The 21393-nt window shown below is 29.9% G+C and overlaps 1 protein-coding gene across 4 annotated transcripts in view; it reads right to left on the bottom strand.

Annotated features, from left to right (window-relative positions):
- Positions 1-21393, bottom strand: part of LOC132951894 (protein unc-13 homolog B) — a 185883-nt gene that overhangs the window by 160531 nt on the left and 3959 nt on the right. For 3 of the 4 annotated variants that reach the window (XM_061023935.1, XM_061023937.1, XM_061023936.1), the window contains exons 2-7: positions 4815-4877; positions 4499-4528; positions 3824-3926; positions 3182-3299; positions 1175-1298; positions 907-996 (exon numbers count right to left, since the gene is read on the bottom strand). In XM_061023935.1, the coding sequence (XP_060879918.1) occupies positions 907-996; positions 1175-1298; positions 3182-3299; positions 3824-3926; positions 4499-4528; positions 4815-4836 (487 nt within the window). In that variant the 5' untranslated portion in view covers positions 4837-4877. The remainder of the gene's footprint in view (positions 1-906; positions 997-1174; positions 1299-3181; positions 3300-3823; positions 3927-4498; positions 4529-4814; positions 4878-21393) is intronic. The other variant, XM_061023938.1, reaches the window with a different exon arrangement.

The raw sequence follows: 21393 nt of genomic DNA, 5'->3' as shown, positions 1-21393 counted from the left end.
AATTTTTTTAATTATTTACCCAACAAACTAATATAGTAATATTAAATTGTACATACAAATTGTTGTAGTCAACAAAATAAGAATTATTTAAAATATTTATCTATATCAAAATAGTATTCATAAGTTTGGTAAGTATTTTTTCTGTATAAATAAGACAACATTTTGCGGAAAATTGTATTGAAATATCTTAAGAACATATAAATTAAATGTAGGTACATTATCTTCATTCGTTATCCATTATAATTGGTGTTTGGCAAAAATATTTCCTACATCATAATATTAAAGTTTTATAATAAAATAACTTCAATGTAATTTATTGACAAATGTTTAGTATTTTTAATTACATGTCATTTGTCAATTTATTTTTTACACCATGAACTAGATAAGTTCTATTGGCGGATAAATTTATAAATTAAAATCAAGCATATATTGTAATAAATAAAGACGAATGGTTTTATCGATTAATTTCTTTTATATTTAATAATAACCTCGAGTACGTTTTATGCAACATTAAAAACCTTATTTTCACTTACACGAATTTTGAATAACATTTTTGAAATTTATTTTATAAAGAAACTAAAAAAAATCTGAAAGTTGTATTTTATAATATACATTTTTATTTATTTTCCGTATAAAAATATAAAATTATTACCAACGTAAAAGTTATGTAATGATCATAATTTAAATTTATTTGAACATGTTTGCGATGTTTGCTGATTCAGTTTATATTATTATTAAGTACGTAATCAATTAATTTTCATAAATAGCAAATAGCGACACACATTTGATTTCATATTTCATAAGTCACTTAGAATAAAGGTGTAGTGTTAGAGAAGAACCATGCTTTCGATAAAGCCCAGACAGACGTGCGAAACGTTTAAGTGTTCGTATATTTCATTATTATACCTCCTGATGCACTGGCGCTCGGCGGAGCTGTGTTGGAATTATCCAGCTCTCCTAAGATTTCTTTCCAACCAGTCGGTGGATCGTAAGGGCCTAAAATTTGAAAATCCATCATGATATCGCACATGAGTCTACATTTATTTTTTTTTTTAAAAGATTCCATGTCGTTTTTTTTGGAATAATAACTCGTAGACATCTCCCGATTAGCTATATTTTAGTACGGTTACATGGGTTCGGTTTGAAAAAAAAATAATACTTATAGTACACTTACCAAAGGGTAGTTCGAACCTAGCATCAATCAACAGGTAATGTCCTGTCGGACACCTGGTACCAGTCACTACACCGTCGCTCATTTCAAGTTCAGCATCTAGTGACACCCAATCCCCTTCGCCATCCTGTACAATAAATAAAATATTTTCAATCAATAATTGCAAAAATTGTATTGTAATATATTATATTACCTAAGTTATTGTTATATGTTATTCAATAATAATAAATACACCTTATTGAAGTAAAACTTATTTACGGAGGGTGCAACGCCGAAAAATGTATAACGAAATTATCCTCACGATCTCATGCTCACGACACAAAATTTAAATTGGCACAAACGAAATGTGAAGAATAATTTTGTTTTTCTCAAAATGGTCATTCTATTTAATTATTATATGTACTATATCATAATATACATCACGAACTTGAACATAAAATCCTGTCAGTTCATGCAAGTCCTGACTACGATATTGTTCGTTTTCAGAAAACCTCAGATATCACTAAAAACTATGAATGAAGTTACACTTCATCTACGCGTGCTTACACACACACACACACTTTATTATGGTTGTATAAGATATTCAGATAAAATAATTTATTGAAAATATGTATTTAACTATAAAATAAATTTTCTTATTTAATGGAAAACAAGAATTATAATAAGATAATACTTTTGATTTTTCAAGAGAGATGTGATATTTGTATTCGTGTAGTTGTAAATTATTATAGTTATTATTGCGCTATCAACCTCTATTTTTAAACAAAGTGACACCACAACTATAACCACATCACTCAACAATTCATATAAAAAACTTTTATTTATTTATATTATACATATACATATAATATGTTTACCGAATTTCCAACATCGGTATTGTTGACATAATAAAAAAACTATTTCTTTAATACAGTTTACCACATAAATATTAATGAATACTTATATTATATTTATGGAATTTTGCGACATCCATCATAACATTATAAAAACCCGTTTTAAAATCATATCACATAATTGTATATTATCCATCTCTTTTATAACACGTAGTACAGTTACAAATAAATGGTATAATCGCGATAAGAACTACTGCTGTTTGTTCTATGTTAGATAATGTTACTCATAAATCTGAAATTAAATTATATAGATATTATAGTTAATATTGAAACTTTATACTATACGAAATAACTTCAGAACAAACTATGTATTGCTTTTTTTTTTTATTAAATGCACATGAGATATGACTGGTTTACATGATAAACCTATTAAAATCAAAATTGTGATATCTCCATATTTTATTACAGCTGAAGTCTGAACATCGATGTTCGTGACAACGCACAAATAGCATATTAATTTCACCCTAATAACCAATTTTATTGGATTAATAATCAAGTTATATAAGTGAAAATAATTAGATAACGTGTCTAACCATCAAAACAAAAGTGTTTTTGAACTGTACAAGTTAATATTATGTATATCCTAATATATACAAGACGTTACCACTTGCGTTTCGAAATATTATATACCTACGACCTACTATTTTTCTAAATATACATTTTCATCTTTATTCTATTTTATTTATTTATCATATTTTTTTTTCATATCCCCTAACCACAATAGAATATGTCCCAAACAGTATTTTATTTAGTAAGTATTTCATTAAATATTCATAAGATACAGTGGATTCCACCTAATGTAAGCATCCGTGTAAAATGGCCAAAATTGTCTGGTCTCAATTCCAATGTACCTATACTAAATTACTAACTAACTAATTTCGGTTTATAAGGGCAACCACTTAATGTGGACGAATGAGTTTGGTCCCAACGTGTCCACATTAAGCGGAATCCACTGTACATAATATAAAATTATAAACTTTGATCGATTTCCTTCGGTTTAGTGTACATAATATAGTACATAGAGTTGAACAGTAATGACATGTAAACAACCATTTGATCGACAATTATTTTCAAGTTGTTGGCTAACTAGATTTATATTTATATAATGATCAGTTACCTCGTTGGAGTAGCGCACTGTTGGTAAGCTGACCATGTGGTATCCTATCGCGTAGTCCAGGAGAAACCCTCTGCGCCACACTTCCACCAACAGACCCGTATTGACGTCGTTCGTCTCGCTAAAAACATTAAATAAATAACATTTTTTAATCAAAATATATTCAAACGTTATTCAAGGGTAGATTATTGAAAATTGTAAGGTCCCAAGTTGCAGATTTTAGAAATAGTAATTTTCCTATTTTCAATAAAGCCTTCCTGAGCAAATGATAAGGTTATTGATTAGGTACGTTTAATATTTATTTATTTCATAAACATGTGTTATAAACTTTTAACAAATATTTCAGTTGGTTAAAATATTCATAGATTTATAATTTAAATTATTTAGATAATATGTAATATACTGTATGATATATTTAATAAAAAAATATTAAACTGATAGTATTATATTATAGACGATTAGAAATCCTACTGACAAACGATCAATGTAACTTAACCATTGATTGAATTTAAACATTCTCATGCTCAAATTATAGCAGTGTTACTAAAGTTAGATGATTAAGATATAACATATTTAGATAAGCATTATTATGATCTAAAAATCTTTACCAAAAATAATGTATTTTTTGGGAAAAATAAATCTTACAATAGAAAGTCTTGTTGCCAACAAGGATTTGCTCCTTTGACCGTCACGGTAGTACACTTAACATTTTGTAGTTTTAATGTGGCATATGTGCTGAATTGTGGCGCTAAAACAAACCAAATCTATATTTTTATTCGTTCAATATTACATTATTGTTAGTATTATGGAATAAGTAATAACAATTATTATTATATTATGCTCATGCAACACATTTATGTAGCAAAATTGCCTATATACAACGCCGTGTTACTATTCGCATTTGTAATTATTACAAAAATTAGTTAATAAATAAAAATTAAAAAGGGATTGATAACTAAGTGTATTTTATTCTGTCAGTATTAAATTCGCATTTTGTATTTCCCGTGGACATAAGTATACGTTTTACTGTACAATATTAAAGAAAAGAAACAAACAAAATGTTTACATGAATCGTGACTGTTCAGCAAAGTTTTAAGTTAGTACGGGTAATTTGCCGAAATAATGGTAAACAATATAAAGCGTAAAGTTAACAAAAAAAAAAATCATAAACGTCCGTACATCTGAACCTAAATTTTCAAACTTCCAAAGCTGTCAGGTCATCAATCTCTTTGTGTCCATGAAAAAAATCTATGACGGCGTTGTAATAATAGCATAATAAAATTGTGCCGAGGTGAAAAAAATTATATTCATAGTACTCACCTTGGTCTCCAACATAACGAGCCATTTTTACTGAAAAAATAATAACAAAAAACAATTTCAAAACGTATCTAAAACAGTTTGGAACTCTAAAGAATTTTAAGTAGAATGCATTTTCTCTAGGATAACAAAACGGCGTATCGCCGATCAAGACTAACGAGATTTTGTAATTTTAATTTATACGTGGTCTGAATTTAAAATTATGGCTACACCATAGGATGGTTGAGGGATTATTGTTGCTTAGAGTGGCTAGACAAGGGTTAAGGGTTAATTGACTGAACTGAAATGAAATATGTTTGAAAAACATTCTATACGTTACCTTTAACGTTGAGGAGGGACATTTTTGTGTCAGCTACGATGTTTTCTGATTATGAACAAGGACCTAAAATAAAAGGAAAAACAAGTTTGTATTTATTTGTTATTTATGTATGTATATATACATTAAACGTGTTTTTTTGTGAACTGCTATTACATGTATACAAATTAAAAATACAAAAAAAAAATGCGCAAAATGTGTTAGATTCTTAAAAATCATTAAAACTTTAAAGCATTTGAAAGTAGTTGGACAAAATTAAAAGTAAAACCTAACTTAACTTTAAACCTTTGGAGATTCGTTGGCTTCAAATAAGAACTTCTTTACGCTTTTTCCAAGTGTGTGTGTTATAAGATTAATTTTTCATATAAAATGTAAACAAAATTAATTATCTATGTTCCGAAAACCTTTAATTTTGACAGCTTGTATATAAAGCAGTAAATGAGTTTCCCTTTCTAAATTACCATAGAAAACATATTATGTGTAATGCTGAGTATTCTAGTCTTTCTAATTTAATAATCCATTACCGGTCCAAACATAATATGACATATTTCATTAAATGCAGACCATATTTTATAATTATAAATTACATGTGGTAGACAAAAAAATGTAAACTTGGCAACGCACATCAAAATTCATAAATTATGAATTATAATTTACAACATATTTATTTATTTTGTTAACTAATATGAGATTTAAATAGTACAGGTATATATTTTAAAATGTGTTGAAGTCAAATACTACTAAATAATATTATTATGGAAATAACAGCAGAATAGTTATGGCATTTTTACAAATAGCATCATTAAATTGATATTATCAGTTTTTCACTCAGTCAAATTTAATAACAGTATAGTCTAGTAATACATATAATAGGGTAATAATAGCATGGTTCTGTGGACGATTTCAAAATATAAATTTACTCAATCAATTTTTTCAATCAAGTAGTCAAGTAATCAAGTATATCGAGTATATTAATATAAAATGTTATAAAAAAACATAGTAGGTATACGATCATTTATCAATATTTTTATCGAAGTTTTGGTTTTACATAAATATCTGAACGTCATTCCAATGGTAGATTATAAATAGCCAACTGCTATTATATTCAAATGACTGAGCGTTGAAAATCTCAAAGTTATCTCATTTGAAGGGTTTATAGACCATAAAGATTCGAATGGAATGGTGTTCGATTTTCAGTGTAACAACAACAACAAAAAATGGTTTTTCATTCGAACCCGTACAAATGTGAAGTAATATTTTATAATATGATTCCCTCTTTTGACCTAAAATATTAGTACACATTATGTTAAGATGTTTAATCCATGGGTCACGATATGAATATAAATACAATACAAGATAGTATATAGTTAGGTAGGTACTTGGTTATTAAAGTTAACGAAGGGATATGACGGCACATGCTAATTTTAATAATAACACTAATTCATGAACATAATTTTTATATAAGTTATGGTTGCATAATATTTATAATGAATTCTACGAAACACTAAAAAATTAGCGAAGATTGTTATTTTTCATATTAAAAATACATCATATAATAATTAGATATTACCTAGTTATAGAATGTACATAATCTGCATACTACTTGGGTGTATTATTAATGGGACTAGGACGGTGAGCCGTCGGCCGATTTATATTAATTCGAATATTTTTTAGACGATTATATTAATGATATGAAATATGAATAATACATTTTAATTTAGTAATAGATTTTTTATTTTTAAACATTAATACATATAATTTAGATACGTTATCGGCCTGGTATTCTGACGGCCTACTGGTGTTATCGTCTCAACGTCGTGATGCCATTATTAATCAAGTAAATAATATAATTTACGAAGTAAATATTAACTGATTAAAATAACCATTAAGTAATACTGACTAAATATAACAATTATGCCCCGTAGTTATAATTATTATTATACCATATCTCATAATAATATACACGTTTAAACCATCTGATTAAGAACAACGTTGCGAATTAAATTTTCAATAGCTTACAGATATTATTTTTTATCGTATGGATACACGGACTCGTGTAAATAGCAATTGTATGAAAACTCGCTCAAACTCGTAACGTTTAAATAAACAAAACGTGTACCTACGTATTTATTTATCACACAGCACCAGAGAACTATAAAATATGCAATTGTTTTTAATACAGTGTGGATATAATGACGTAATCTGCGAATCATGCTCGCTTCTATACAGGTACGTTCAATTCTCGATAAAATATTGTTTATGTCTTGTGAACAATGTAATATTATATTATAATAATATGTGATTGTCGTTGCTGTTTCGTAGTTGTTAATTATAATTAACGGATTCAGTAAACTTCCATCATTACTATATTTTATTTTCGCAATTATTATCATTCCTGTTAGATTACATCGCGGTATACACTTATTGTGCAACGTACAAAATGAGCTGCTTCGTCGAGTATACCGCGAGTATACCGCGGCTGAACCTCAACTGTACAGTCTGGAAAATCGCGAGGGGGGGCGGGTCGGTCGCGTGGGTGGAGAATGGACGAATATATATAGTTTAAAAACCAAACCTACGTAGAACACGCGGGTGGAGCGGTGACGTCGGCCGCTCAGTGTTCTAATTTTAATGCGAATAGTTGTTGGGGGTTAGGTACATAATAATATTACACACAGACGTCGTCGTCGTTGTTGTGCGTTTGCGGCCCGATCCGGATGATAAGAGAGCACCCCCCCCCCCCCCCACGCCACCGCACCACAGGCCAGCCGGCCGGCAGCGTTTGACTGCCGTTGATAAGTATAGTATAAATAAAACACGTGCGATTACCGTGTCATACACTCGTACACGCCACCCACACCCACACGCGCGCGCGCGCGCGCACACACAACCCTTAACGTGCACCCCACCGCTGTGTGTTATAATGACGATGATAATAATAATAAAAACACGCGTGAACTTTGCGGGCTTTAAGTCTCGTATATAAAACCGTCGTGCAGCGTGAACCACGGCGTGATCGCGTAAACGATTTTTGCGCGTCACGCGAAAATTAAGATGTTTTCGGTGTGGCGAGGGTCAGAAACGCGTCGAATGCGAAATCGGTATTACATATTATGTATATATATATATATATATATATATATATTATATAATAGGTATATACGCTGAAGGTTTATAATATGTTATGGGTGTGCGTGTGCGCATGCGCGCTTGTGTGTAGCTGCAGGCGGGTTGGTATATATACTTCCTTGTACCTTTCCCGTGTGTATGTATACACAGCGGAAAAAGGTCGAGAAAAAAAATGAATAAATGAGTGAGCGAAATCGTACGTACCCGTTTATTATATTACTTATATATTATTTTATACGCGTGTGCGGTAGGGGTGTACATACCTCCCTCATAACGGTCTCGCGCGACAGCGACTAAAATAGAAATGAAAATCAACGGCCGATGACACGCGACCGCTCGCGGTAACCGGTCACGGACGGACGGACCATACACGTCGTCATGACACGCCATGTCCCACACACACACACACCGAAATTGTACAAGCTTATAATAATATTATAGTCCTATGTCGTACACAATATTATGTACGCGTCATGTACCTATATTTAAATATATTCCGGGTCATACGCGCGAGTATTATATTATTATTATTATTATTATTATTATTATTGCCGTTGTCGTATAATATACACACTCGCGCATGACATAATATTATATAATATAATACTATAATATCGTACGCGACCAATATAATAATATGTAGAATCGTCGTTGTATGTATTTTAATAATAATTTGACACTATATATACCTACGTCGGATATTATAGTAATAATGTGTGCACGCGGCCGACTGTCGTGTGTGCGCGCGTAAACACGAATCGATCGTTTTGCGGCCGGCGCGCGGTGGCACATACGCCATATAATAATAATATGATAACGTACACCTAAACGTCGTCGCGTATATTATATCGACGCGAGTACCTTCTGTACGCACATTGATGTAAGTAGTGCATATTAGGGTATTGTACTGCATGTACTGTATCGCTTATAACAACAACAACAACAATAGTACTTGAACTATGTAACACGCACTAATACACGACGCAAGCCTTTATTACATATACATACCTACCTACCGCAACGACGTATATATATAATAAGAATAGCGTAAGTACATCATAATATATAATTACATACTATATAATCACACGTAGACGAAGTGAGTTTTTTTTTAGGTAGGGAGGGGGGGGGGGGGGGGGGGGGTTAAAGCCCCCGAAAAATTTTTTTCAGAAAAACATAGATGACTATCCACATATGGACCTTCGTGATTTGTATAGAGAATGAAATCGTACAAATATTTTATGTTGATGGCGATGGCGTAACGATGAAATATGAATTAACAATATTCTGTTTATTAACGATAAAATGTTTAATTTTTTTTCTTATAATCCCTCCCCCTACTCTCCACACAAAATCTGTTCCAGTATACGTGTCTGTTTATATATATAAATTTTATATGTACATGGCGATTCATCAAGCATGCCCTCATTGTTTCTTTTAATAATTGATTTATTCAAATTCTGTTTTTATATTCTTGAATTCCTTTGTAGGTACTACTTTAGGCATCCAATACCAATGCAATTTTGTCCCCAAAAATACGCTCTACGAGAATAATATGATCCTCTTCTATATAATCAAACAAATTCGATAATTTTTTTAACTAATAAAACTATAGAAAGTAATGTCCTTTAGGCCACATTGAACTCCGTTTTTAAATATTTTAATCTCAACCTTAATAATATGTCTTTAAAAATAAGACTATTTTATACTTTCTTACAAATTATTGCATACCATTATTTGAAATAAAATAAAAAATTGGAGTTTAATGCGGCCTGTAGGAAGTCTTCTTCTTCCAGATACAAAAATAGTTATCAAAAACCAACAATTCTACAAGGCCTGAGAATTTTTAATGTGAAGTCATCTTATGTCGATATAATATACCCTATCAACGCCCCCCCCCCCCCCCAAATAGGTATGGGGCAGTAGATTAGTGGAAAAATGTTATAATTAAGGTGATAACTAAAATATTAAATATAATTTTCAAATTTTATAAATTTACAAAAAAATTGAAAAACCGAAAACCCTTAAGATATCCTATGGTATTTTACTGTAAATTATTTAGTGAATATTTTTTTTGAAAATTTTGATATAGGTCCCTAATTTAAAATTTGAACAAGTAATTTCTCAGTTGTTAAGATGTCAATTCTAAGGATAGTAGTCCTTTTTTTTTTTACAAATGTTGATAGATTAATGTTAATAACAAACATTTTTAAATCATCATAGCCCCCATATCTTCCAAACCCGTTATCATGGACCTATTATCCTTAGTAAGTACACATAGTTAAATAACTCAAAAACCACAAGCTCAAATTTTGATTCTGGTAGCTCAAAATGTTCATAAAAGTTATCCGGTAAATAATTTACAATCGAAAAGGGGATTATCATTTAGAAAACATAAGTTTGAGTTGTGACAAAAAATTCCTTAAGCTAGTACAAACAAATTCATAAATTTAAAAAAATAGTCCGTGAGTATATGAGTATTGAGTATATTTAAAAATTCCAAAAATCAGAATTTGAAAATGTTCATCATTATAAGAAAAATGGTGGTGGGCATGATTTCACCGTGAATCACCCTGTATTTTAATAAATCTTTCTTTATTTGTCCTCTATAGATTCAAAAACTACTGGAAAGTCTTCAATAAAAGTGCTGTACCTATATCGATAGATACCTTGAGACTCTGGATTAGTAGCTTCGTTTTAAAATCTAAATATAGGTTCGCTATAATAATCATGCTCACACATGCATTTTGTTTCGACTCACGAAAATCAAATGTAATTTTGTTTATATAATCATGCATATAGGTTTGTCACTGATTACAGATAATAAAATATTTAATATGATTTGATATAATTTTCTGTATTGTATTATACATTTTTCATTTAGGCTTATAAAGCTATTCTATGTAGTTGTAAAATTGAGTATAACAGCTATTATACATTATATATAATTATATAAAAGATACTAAATTTATGATTGAGGTTCATTTACTAAAAAATAGTCGACCGATTTTGACAAAAAAACAATGGAGAATATTTGACCAGAAGAAAAATAGAAACAATTTAGATGGATAGATTTGAATATTATAATATATAGGTAATCAGCTAATGCAAACATATTATTATTCGGGTTATATTATATAAATTACGCATATGCAAGTCCACAGTTTTTGACCAGCTGGCACCAAAAAGCTTATGGAATCAAATAAATAATACTCGACCGATCTTGATCACTTCAAAGAAGAAAACTTATACAATAATAGATAATAGATTATAGGTACTGATTTGTTATGGTCCTGCCCGAGTGAGCGAAAACTTTACAGCCCTGCAATCCATATTAATAAATAGGTACTTACATCGGAAAAAATGTCCAAAATAATAACAATCGTAACAAATAAGTCATAAGATACGATTTATGATAATTCATTTTTATTAAAGGTTTTTATTTAACTTCGAATCTTGTCTGTTTGTCAGGGGCTAAACATACAGGGATAAACTTGGTATATTCTGAACCAGGTTGATCTCTAGTTTTGCACGACAAAGAGCTTTTTCTGACATTTGATTTGGTTGACTTTCAAAAGATAACCGCGTAAACCATATATTATATTATATTATATCACGTGCAACCGAGTCAATATTATTATTGTAAATTAAATTAATTAAAATAAAATAAAATGGTTAAATTAAAAAACCTTTTTAGTTTTTTTAAAACTAATTTTAGCACTTAATTAAATATGTATGATAAAAGTGTATTATAATAAGTGATAATAATAAAAAAAAAAATGTATGATATAATATCGGTATTCATTAAAAATGTTTAGGCTACCCGTGATTCCTAAAATTCTAAATTTGTGTGTCATAAATAGTAAATACCTATGGTAGGTACCTATAATAGTAACGGTGCGTTTTTCCCGTCAAATTAGTATTATAGATTATTAACGCGATATGTTTATTATTATGTATAGTGGAGAGATAACAAACCTGAGGGGCGGGGCTGTAATGTTTTCACTCGCCCGAGCGAGGCTTTAACAAAATCAGTACCAGATTATATAATAATAGATCAAACCTGTTGTTTTAGGGTGTCTTACCCACTGTTGACAATATTCCAAAATCGTACAAATTCATTACATCGCGAGAACTTTGACCAAAAAAGACTTCGTCATATCGAGGGGACAAAAAACATTTAGTTTTTAGTTACATTACGAGATTTTTAGGGAACGAAATTTATTCATTCGTCGTATCGAGATTTTCATTATATCGATAGCTTTGTTACATTGCAAGGAGGTATATATTTGAATCAAGTGATCATAAATATTAATGGATGAGTGTCCAGCTATGATTGGCAAAGGTAGTTTAAACAACTTTTTAGTGTTATTTAACCATTAGGATATGAATTCACTTTTTTGAGAGCAGCAAAAAAATATTATGGGTGGGTAGTGTAAAAATATTAAATGTGAGTCAAGGAAAAAAATTTAAGCCGCCGCTGTGACGCGAGTCCACTGTATTATATTTGCTATCCGGCAAAAGTACAGGATTGTCTGTCTTCGTTCGGTTTCGTTTAACCCCGAGCAGTACCGCTGGGCAACACACGCGGTTACATAAAGGAGCCACTATAAGGGATGACCCCTTATAGTGACTCCTATATCGAGGGTTACTTTTACTTCCCGGGAAAAATACTTTGTTAGAAAAAAACTAACTAAATGAGAAATTTTTTGTAGATAATTATTTTTCGCTACCCAAAATATTTTGACTCTAGTAACGCACTGCATCGTACAGCTATTGTAGGTATATATGTTATTGTACAGTAAAAATTCAATATTATTATATCAAACTTGCATTTAAGATTTAACGACATTTTCTGTTTAGTTAAATATTTTCGAGTGAGACGGTGAAGTTTTTTAAAATGTGGTCGGGCAATTACAAAGCTTTGCGGCCTCAACATCTTAAATATTTAATATATAGGTGCGCCCTAATACACATTTGTTCATAATTATGGCTTAAATATACTCTTAATCATAATACAGCTGTGATGTAAATAAAATGTGGCCGTTCAGCCACAATTTTCAAAAAACAGGTCCGGCCATGGCCTGACTTTATCGTGGACTACTTCGGCGCCACTGTCAGTAATTTAATAAATTTCGAAAACCAAACTAAATTAGAACCCAAATTTATTTAATCATATTTAACGGATTTCTCTATAGTACGAATTTTTTTTTTGTTGCCCGCGAGACTTTGTGATGTGGAAAAACATCAACTTCCAGTGAAACCGTACTGTATTATATATTTGTATTTCGTACCTATATAATATATTATTATATTATATACATATATGTATAACATATAATATACATATATGTATAACATATTATAGTACCTGTGCAGTGTGTGTATAACGTATGGAGCGCGCGCGCGACACCACCTGAACCAACAAGTGACGCCAGCAAAAAGAGTCGCGTGTGTGAAAACTCGATCGCACATAATATACAACGACTGCGACTACGATAAACTGCTAGTATGATATATTATATTATAAGTAATATATTATAATGATTTAAAACACGATACACGCGCGTACAACGAGGTTGCGTTTTATATTGTTAACCGCGTTATTATTATTATTATTATTATGTATGTATATATATATATATATTATATACATATATATTGTATATTGTTTATGTGCGAGAGCGCGTTTATTACTTGGACGTGAAATATATAATATATAGTATAATAGTATATTATATCGCACACATAGGTATTATATGATATATACGCCAGACGCACGCAAATATTGTTTTAATATTGTTTTGTATATAATTGTCGTTTGTCATATTATACCTACCTACGCGCGTTTCATATTATATAATATATTATATTGTTTTATTGATAATAAACTGGCGGCGGCCGACCGCAGTGGCTATACTATACATATAATAATAATAATAATATGACGTTCGCGGCGCATCTGTGCAAACCGCATAATATAATAATATCATATTAACCATATCGCACTATTACACAAACGCCTCGGTGACGGTTTCGTTCGTGTCGCGAACTATTTTTTTCTTTCGTATTATTATTTAAATGTATATAAGTAGGTAAATTATACTATACACTGTACATGTAACATAATTGTTTACTCTATGGATCCAACTCTCTCTCTCTCACTCTCTCTCTCTCTCTCTCTCTTTCTCTCTCTCTCCCTCTCTCTCCTTCCCGTACCCCTCTCTTTAGGTTAGCCGGGGTTAGGTTCTCCATAGCCGGTCTAATTTATTTTTTACTATTACCGCCCCGAGCAAACGTCGACTGTAAAATGAAATTTTCATTTTTACACGAACACATATAATATTATATACATGTACGGGGATACGGCAACCCATAAAACTCACATCCAATACACTATTTGTGAGGCGGTGGCACCCTGGAGGGTTCGATACTCTCCGCGTGTAACCCCCACGCGCCTGCAAATTAACCAACCGATCAATCAATCTTTTATTTTGTATTTTTTTCCCCTTTTTTTCATCATCATTCTTTGTGTGCGATAAAAAATGTTCTACAATTTTTATGATTATTATTTTTTAATAACATTAAAACACTGCAGTGTTTCCTATAACGTTCGTTCGCGTCTTTCAAGTGCGCGCACCGCTAACCACTCGTAGTGTGATGTGTAGTATTAGGGCCGCACGATAATATGACGTCATACGCACGCAAGGATGATCTGGGGGGTTAAATGTGCATAGAATGTTTTACTATGATGAGGTGTAAACACACGGGGCCTGACCGTAATAATTACTATATTATTATTATTATTATTATTATTATGTACATGCATGTGCGTTACCGTCCGACCGGGAGCCCGTTTTTCTTTTTTAATAACTCTTTATAGGTCTTTATAAATTGTCGGTCACCTACCACCTACCGCCGATACCACTGCCACACGTTTGACCTCACGCATGGTGGGCTGTGGCCATGACTAGCAACCCGCATCATCATCATCATCATCATGTGACTGAACGATGAAACTACGGACGGCTGATGTGCCGGTGCAGCTCGTGTGGAAATTCCGATAAACTATACCCTTTGAAATTAAACACGAAAATTTCATTATCTTATTAAATTAAAATATAAAACCACCCATATTGATTTAATGGAGTTTCCAACTCTCAACAAATGTCCACTGGGAGCAAAACATTACGGAATGGGTAGGTAGTTAATAATTATTATGCTTTCTCGAGCGTGAGTAAATTATGACGTGTCTTTCAGAATTCAATTTAATTATAAATTCAATACACTTAAATTTTTTTTTTTAAACCGTTCGAATTTATAACATTATTATAAAATGTTATATTTAAAACGATCGTTTAGATAACAATAATTAATATAACTGTAAAACGTTATTAACATTTATGATAGTTACTGAATCACCACGATTTAAAACCTATACGCCAGTGTGAGGTTTTTCAATTTTAAATAAATAAAACCTACCTCACTGTATAGTATAATATAATATATATATGTGTGTGCATAGTATAAAATAAATTAACTTTTACTCATACATTGTAAATAAATACATAACCCTATAAAGCATAAATAATATCAAACATTCACTTTCTTTTGAAACGAGGTATAAAACGATAGGTACTAAGTTAATTCATTTAGTTTACAACACGCACGCATTCTACAATAGTTAGAAAAATAATAGGTACCTAGGTACCTAATATAAATATATAATACATACGAATTAATGTCATATAAATAATACTATGCAACAAAACCAATACAAATGCACATGTGTTGTTACAAAAAATAATAATAAAAATATTCCGGATACGGAAATTAGATGGGCCACTAGAGCAAGAGAATTTTTTTTTAAAAGTAATTTATATTTATATTATGTTATATTTACCTAATTTATTTATTTGACATTGAAACAAGTTATAGGTAGTCATAAGTTTATAACATAAATATATATTTATTCTGTAAGCGATTACAGCTTATCCATCTAATATTGATAACAATATATTATAGTACGAGATTTAACAACAATATAATGTTAATCGAAGAAAATACCACTTTGTATATAAATCACTATTAAAACAGTTTATACGTCTTAAATAATTTTACATCTTTAATTAATCATTCATTTTGGGGTTTATGGGAATTACAAAATTAATGAACCTCTCTCAACTAGTTCCGCTAAAGTTTGATCAAAGTTATCTGAAACGGTTATTGCAATCAGGAAAAGGAATACGATGATCATTCTTACTATCTAAATCTAAGTATTTAATATTTATTATCAGACGTTTAATTTTATCGAAAAGTTAATTTTAACTGAATGATAATTACTGAAATAAGATACTCCCACTCGAAAATAAATAATATATTTGTAGGTATATCATATCAAACCATATCAAAGATTTTAAAATTATCGATATGAAAACGAAAATATGAAGTTTACTTAAAACGTTATTAGAAATGTATATTACATTTTCAATAAAATTGGTTCAGAGTATAACATCTTAAAAACGAAGTACCTCAACTTAAAATATAATCTATATTATTTGATTTTATATTAAACCAGATGTTAACCAAACGAAAAATGTCATTAAAATATCCAACATTGTATTTTAAAAATAATCATTAGACGACGAACTAAGCATTATGACATTTTGAGGTATTTTACATCAAAAAACTACTCAGATTAATGATTTTCCAGTTGACAAAATTCGGTTAAGTAATTATTTTTATTTATCTTTCTCATTTACCGCTTATTTTGTGTACGGAGTAAAAGTAATTTAATCATAAAGTATAAAAATATACCTGTGAATTTTTAAATGCGTTTAAATTCTAAAATAATTAATAACCAACGAAATAATGAATTCCACCGTCGAAAACAATGCATAAACGGTCGTGCGTGCTGACCAACCATAAATACATAGGTATTGTTTGCAAAAACAATACCCATCGCTATACAAGCCAATACAAGAAACGATTTGTTTTATGGAACGACATGAGTTTGTCTTAGTTTCAAATTAGAAATACCCGAAACTATTGGTTATACACGTTAGACCTCGACAATTCTCAAACTATAAAGTTGTTGAAAGATAGCAGAACAGGGATAAGAGGAATAAGGAAGAAAAATACTTGTCATTAAACCGCTGAAGTTTGTTTTACACTTTCGATGTGACGTTGAATTGCCATCAGCCAACAAATCTAGTCAGGTGGAGAATAAAAATACACTCTGACACAATATCAACAACGTTTCATATTATATCTCTACAATGCAATATAAAATTTACATTATTTTAAAATATTTCAATACCTAATATTATATGTGTATTATATTTTGTTATTTTTCTATCTTATAACATGTATAAATATTGTTATATATTAATTGTTTTTGTTTACTTCATATGTTATTGTACACAGTTAGATACCCAAATTTGTTAAAAATATATTTTAAAATAACTAAATAATATATTCAAAACTTAATTTAATTTGTACATAAGACGTAACTTCACATAAGTAGTAGAATATAATTTGTATACATAACATAAGTGGCAAAATATTTGTGTATCATATAATTTGCATAAAATATAAAACACCGTGTGGGTAACTATTTCCAAAATTATTAAATACCAAAGTTTAGTAAATTATAATATTAAAATAAACAATCACTTCATATTTAATATCAAATTTAGCACGATACCTACTAAAATATGATGAGTATTATAAATTTAATGAACATAAAAACTACGAGAAAGTAAAAGACGAACAAGTGAACAACCCATTGTTAGGTATGAGTTGGTAGTATTGATCAGTCACGCCAGTGATTCGAGTAGGCCACATGCCAACGTATTATAGAACCAAATGTTCTTAAGTTGCAATAGTATTTAGCAGTTGAATTAACACGTGGAATCTTACAAAAAACAATTTTTATCGAAAATATTGTTTGTTCGAACAGAAACAACTTAAAACAGAGATGATTCTAATTTATAAGGTATAATTAATATTGTATAATACCCGGAGCATATTATTGAGAAAAAAAACAAAAACAATACTAAGACTTCAAACAAATAATTCGCGAGATAACACAAAAAACTGAATACAGATTTTATTTGATTTTAGGATGTTTGTAAATTTGTAAACTTTGAAAATTAAAATTTTAAAAGCAACGCTCTTAAAAATAATTTTCAGATAATTTATTATATTCGTGACATTATGATCTTTTAATGTGTTGAGTAATGGTATATTTTTAAGCATTTAAACCCTCATGAAAAAAATAACTTACAAGATAATATAGATACTGAACAAATGTCCTCTATAAATTATCACTATTAGCATCACTGATTAAATATTTGCAATTTAAAGTAATAAAACGTTTTCACTCAAACTTATACTTGGTTCTCTGTTTTAATTTATAAACATATTTGGATCTAGCTTAACTCTATTAACGAATGTTTACATACATAATATACTAAAGAATATTGTATTATTTTGTTTATGTTAGTTCCGTGTTTAATCCTAGCTGTGTCGCTATGGGTGAATTAGAAATTACGTGTCAGCATGTCAAAACATAGATTTCGTTGAACATCAAAGTTAAATATAAATCCCACATCTACTTTAATTATTATTTTTATAAATACAACATACTCGACATTTCTTTTCTACACTTCAATAATCCTTATCTCTTATATTATAGCCACCCTATAGTTGTTATATTACATTCACCCATCCGGCTTTCATTCGAAATATTTCTCGGGCCATCTCCAATATCCTCAATACAAAATGTATTTTAGTACAATAGAAATATACTTTTTCTTTATTTCACAGATTGTATCAATCCCACACTTTTCATATAATTGTTTGTCTACTATCGATATTCTTATGCTTCGATAATACTTCAAAAATATTTACAGTATCTTATTTTCGGAAACGATCAATCGTGACTATTCATTTTTGGTTATTATTCATATATCATACGAATTTTAAATGAGATGTTGAGAATAAGGGATTTTTACATCGTGACTTTCAATTTCCTACTGATAAATATAGTTAAATACTATCACGGTTTTTTCTTCAGTCCAAATTACCTCATAAAATCATGAATTTTATTTTATTTTTGTACTTAACATAAAAAAAATTAATTATAACATAAAAATATCCTGTTTCCCATTTGAACGTCTAAAATATGACGTATTTGTTACCTTGGTCTATATTTTTTAGGGCCAACGTTTCCTCACAACCCTTATCAAAAGTTATTTTTTTAATTTCACTGGGTATAATATTATCAAATTGAACTCTATTAGAATACCAATAATAGTATTAAAAATAATGTCATTAATATTTATTTAGAGTTTATTTTGTTTAAATATTTACAAATGCCTAAGCTGTATGTTCATAATATGTTTTTCTAGTAGAAGATTTAAATAGTTTTATCATTAGCTTATGACATTAAGTTTAAAATCAAATTTAACTTGGTTCAAATTACTTGATAAACCTTAAAAACTCTTCTGTTATAAATCTCAAATGCCCATCCAGTGTGGCAGTGTGCATTGAATAATGTATTATTTAATATGAAACTAGGTAATAATTAATAACAAATATTATTATTTTATTATGAAATATGATTATATCTGCAGTAACTTAAAAGAACACCTAATCTCGTAAATTGATTAATGTAACTGTTATTTTTCGTACGAAAAACTTAATTGTTTCATAACAAAGACAACCCAATTATAAGTTTTTAAAAGATTGGATATAATACGCAACGCCATAACATAATTAGGTAACTATCTAGTTTGGATTTTATTTTTATTAAATACCTACAAAATGTTACCGTTGATATAGGTACTAAATACGCATTGTCAAAAATTGTAACTAATACTATGTTGTTAACTTTTCCATTAGTATCAGTCAATAACTTCTAATCCTATTCAATGAAGCGAAATTTCGTCTAAGATTTACTTAAACCAGCAATACCAAACAATTCACACCGTTTGCAAATAAAACCGTAAAGTTTACCGCACATATTTCACTGAACGTTCGAAATTAGTAGTCTGTTCGCTCAATACTAGGTGCCCGCAACAGCGATCGTTTTTATTTTTTTTACATTCAATTTATTCCACCTAAACCTATGTCATTGTTTTTTTTTTTTTTTTATGTCTGTCATCAAAAACCGTGTTACCGTAAACGCCTATTGAATTTCAACGATTAATAATATAATGTTATTTATTGTGTAACAAAACTAATTGTCGAGAGATTATATTGGCGTAAAATGAAGTTCACCAGAACTTTTTGAAAAGTTAAATCCTAAAACTTTTTTACACACTTTGATAGCCCATACTAGGTCACACGGTGGGTGTTACATAATAATTATAGATACCGTAAATCTAATTGTTTACCACAAACCTTGTGTAGTAGCACTATGAGTCATTTTGTTCATTATAAAATAAAATACTTGGTTTAATATATTAAGTCTATGATTTAATAACGTCAATTCAAATGTAATGGATACAAAGAAATTTAAAGATGATATTTGATTTAAAATTAAAAAATACTTTTAATTTTGTATAAAGTTGCTTTGGTTAAACAGTAATAATAACGCCTCAAGTAAAATCCCACGTTGAACCAAATTCAAATATATATATTAATTAATATGAAACCCCATTAATTATTAATCGATCATTTGTGTGTTAAAAAATAATGTGGTTGTCACTTTTCAATACCTATATAATGTTAAAAATTATTATATTTTCAAATCGAGAAAAAAATATATTACGTTAAATGTCAAAACAGACCAAATGAGGTAGTTCGATAAAACTAAAAAAGTCGGTATTTCTATAATATATTATTAAACACGCATAATTATACTTTATGTTCTTTATTATCTCTTATTTATTTAAAACATTATTTTTTAGACCGATAAATCGCATGTTGTCGACCGCGTTCGCGCGACGATTCCTACATAATTTTATCGGTTGGCAGAATGGAATCGTTTCGTATATTATAATATTATTATATTCTTTCGGCGTTATATAGCGTTTGAAATATTGATAACACACACACTGTGCACTCGTATTATACCGTGGTTATCGACTCGAGGAAAACGCACGCATTGTGGCACGGAGAGGGGACGTTACGGGGACGCCGACATCCGCATAGTCCGCAGATATTCGGAAACGGTCCACTAATAATGATTACAGACAGTATATTACACTGGAATTCAAAAGATCTCTACGCTGTGTGCCTTCTTCCTGTCTGTTGTCTGCTGTGTGCACATACCACCCGCGTACACACGTCGTGATATTTGTTGCTTTTTTGATATCCTTGCAACCGGCAGAAGTGAATATAATATAAAAGTCGGTATACCTACCCATCTACGACCTGCCATATAGGGGTGCGTATCCTGTAGGGTGTGCTCTTGCCGCCCCCGAACGGTTTGAATAATATATCT

This window comes from Metopolophium dirhodum, chromosome 9 (genome assembly GCF_019925205.1).
Source record: "Metopolophium dirhodum isolate CAU chromosome 9, ASM1992520v1, whole genome shotgun sequence".
In the NCBI taxonomy this organism is placed as follows: domain Eukaryota; kingdom Metazoa; phylum Arthropoda; class Insecta; order Hemiptera; family Aphididae; genus Metopolophium; species Metopolophium dirhodum.
Note: the sequence above shows the minus strand (reverse complement) of the source record. Positions and strands in the feature narration are given on the sequence as shown.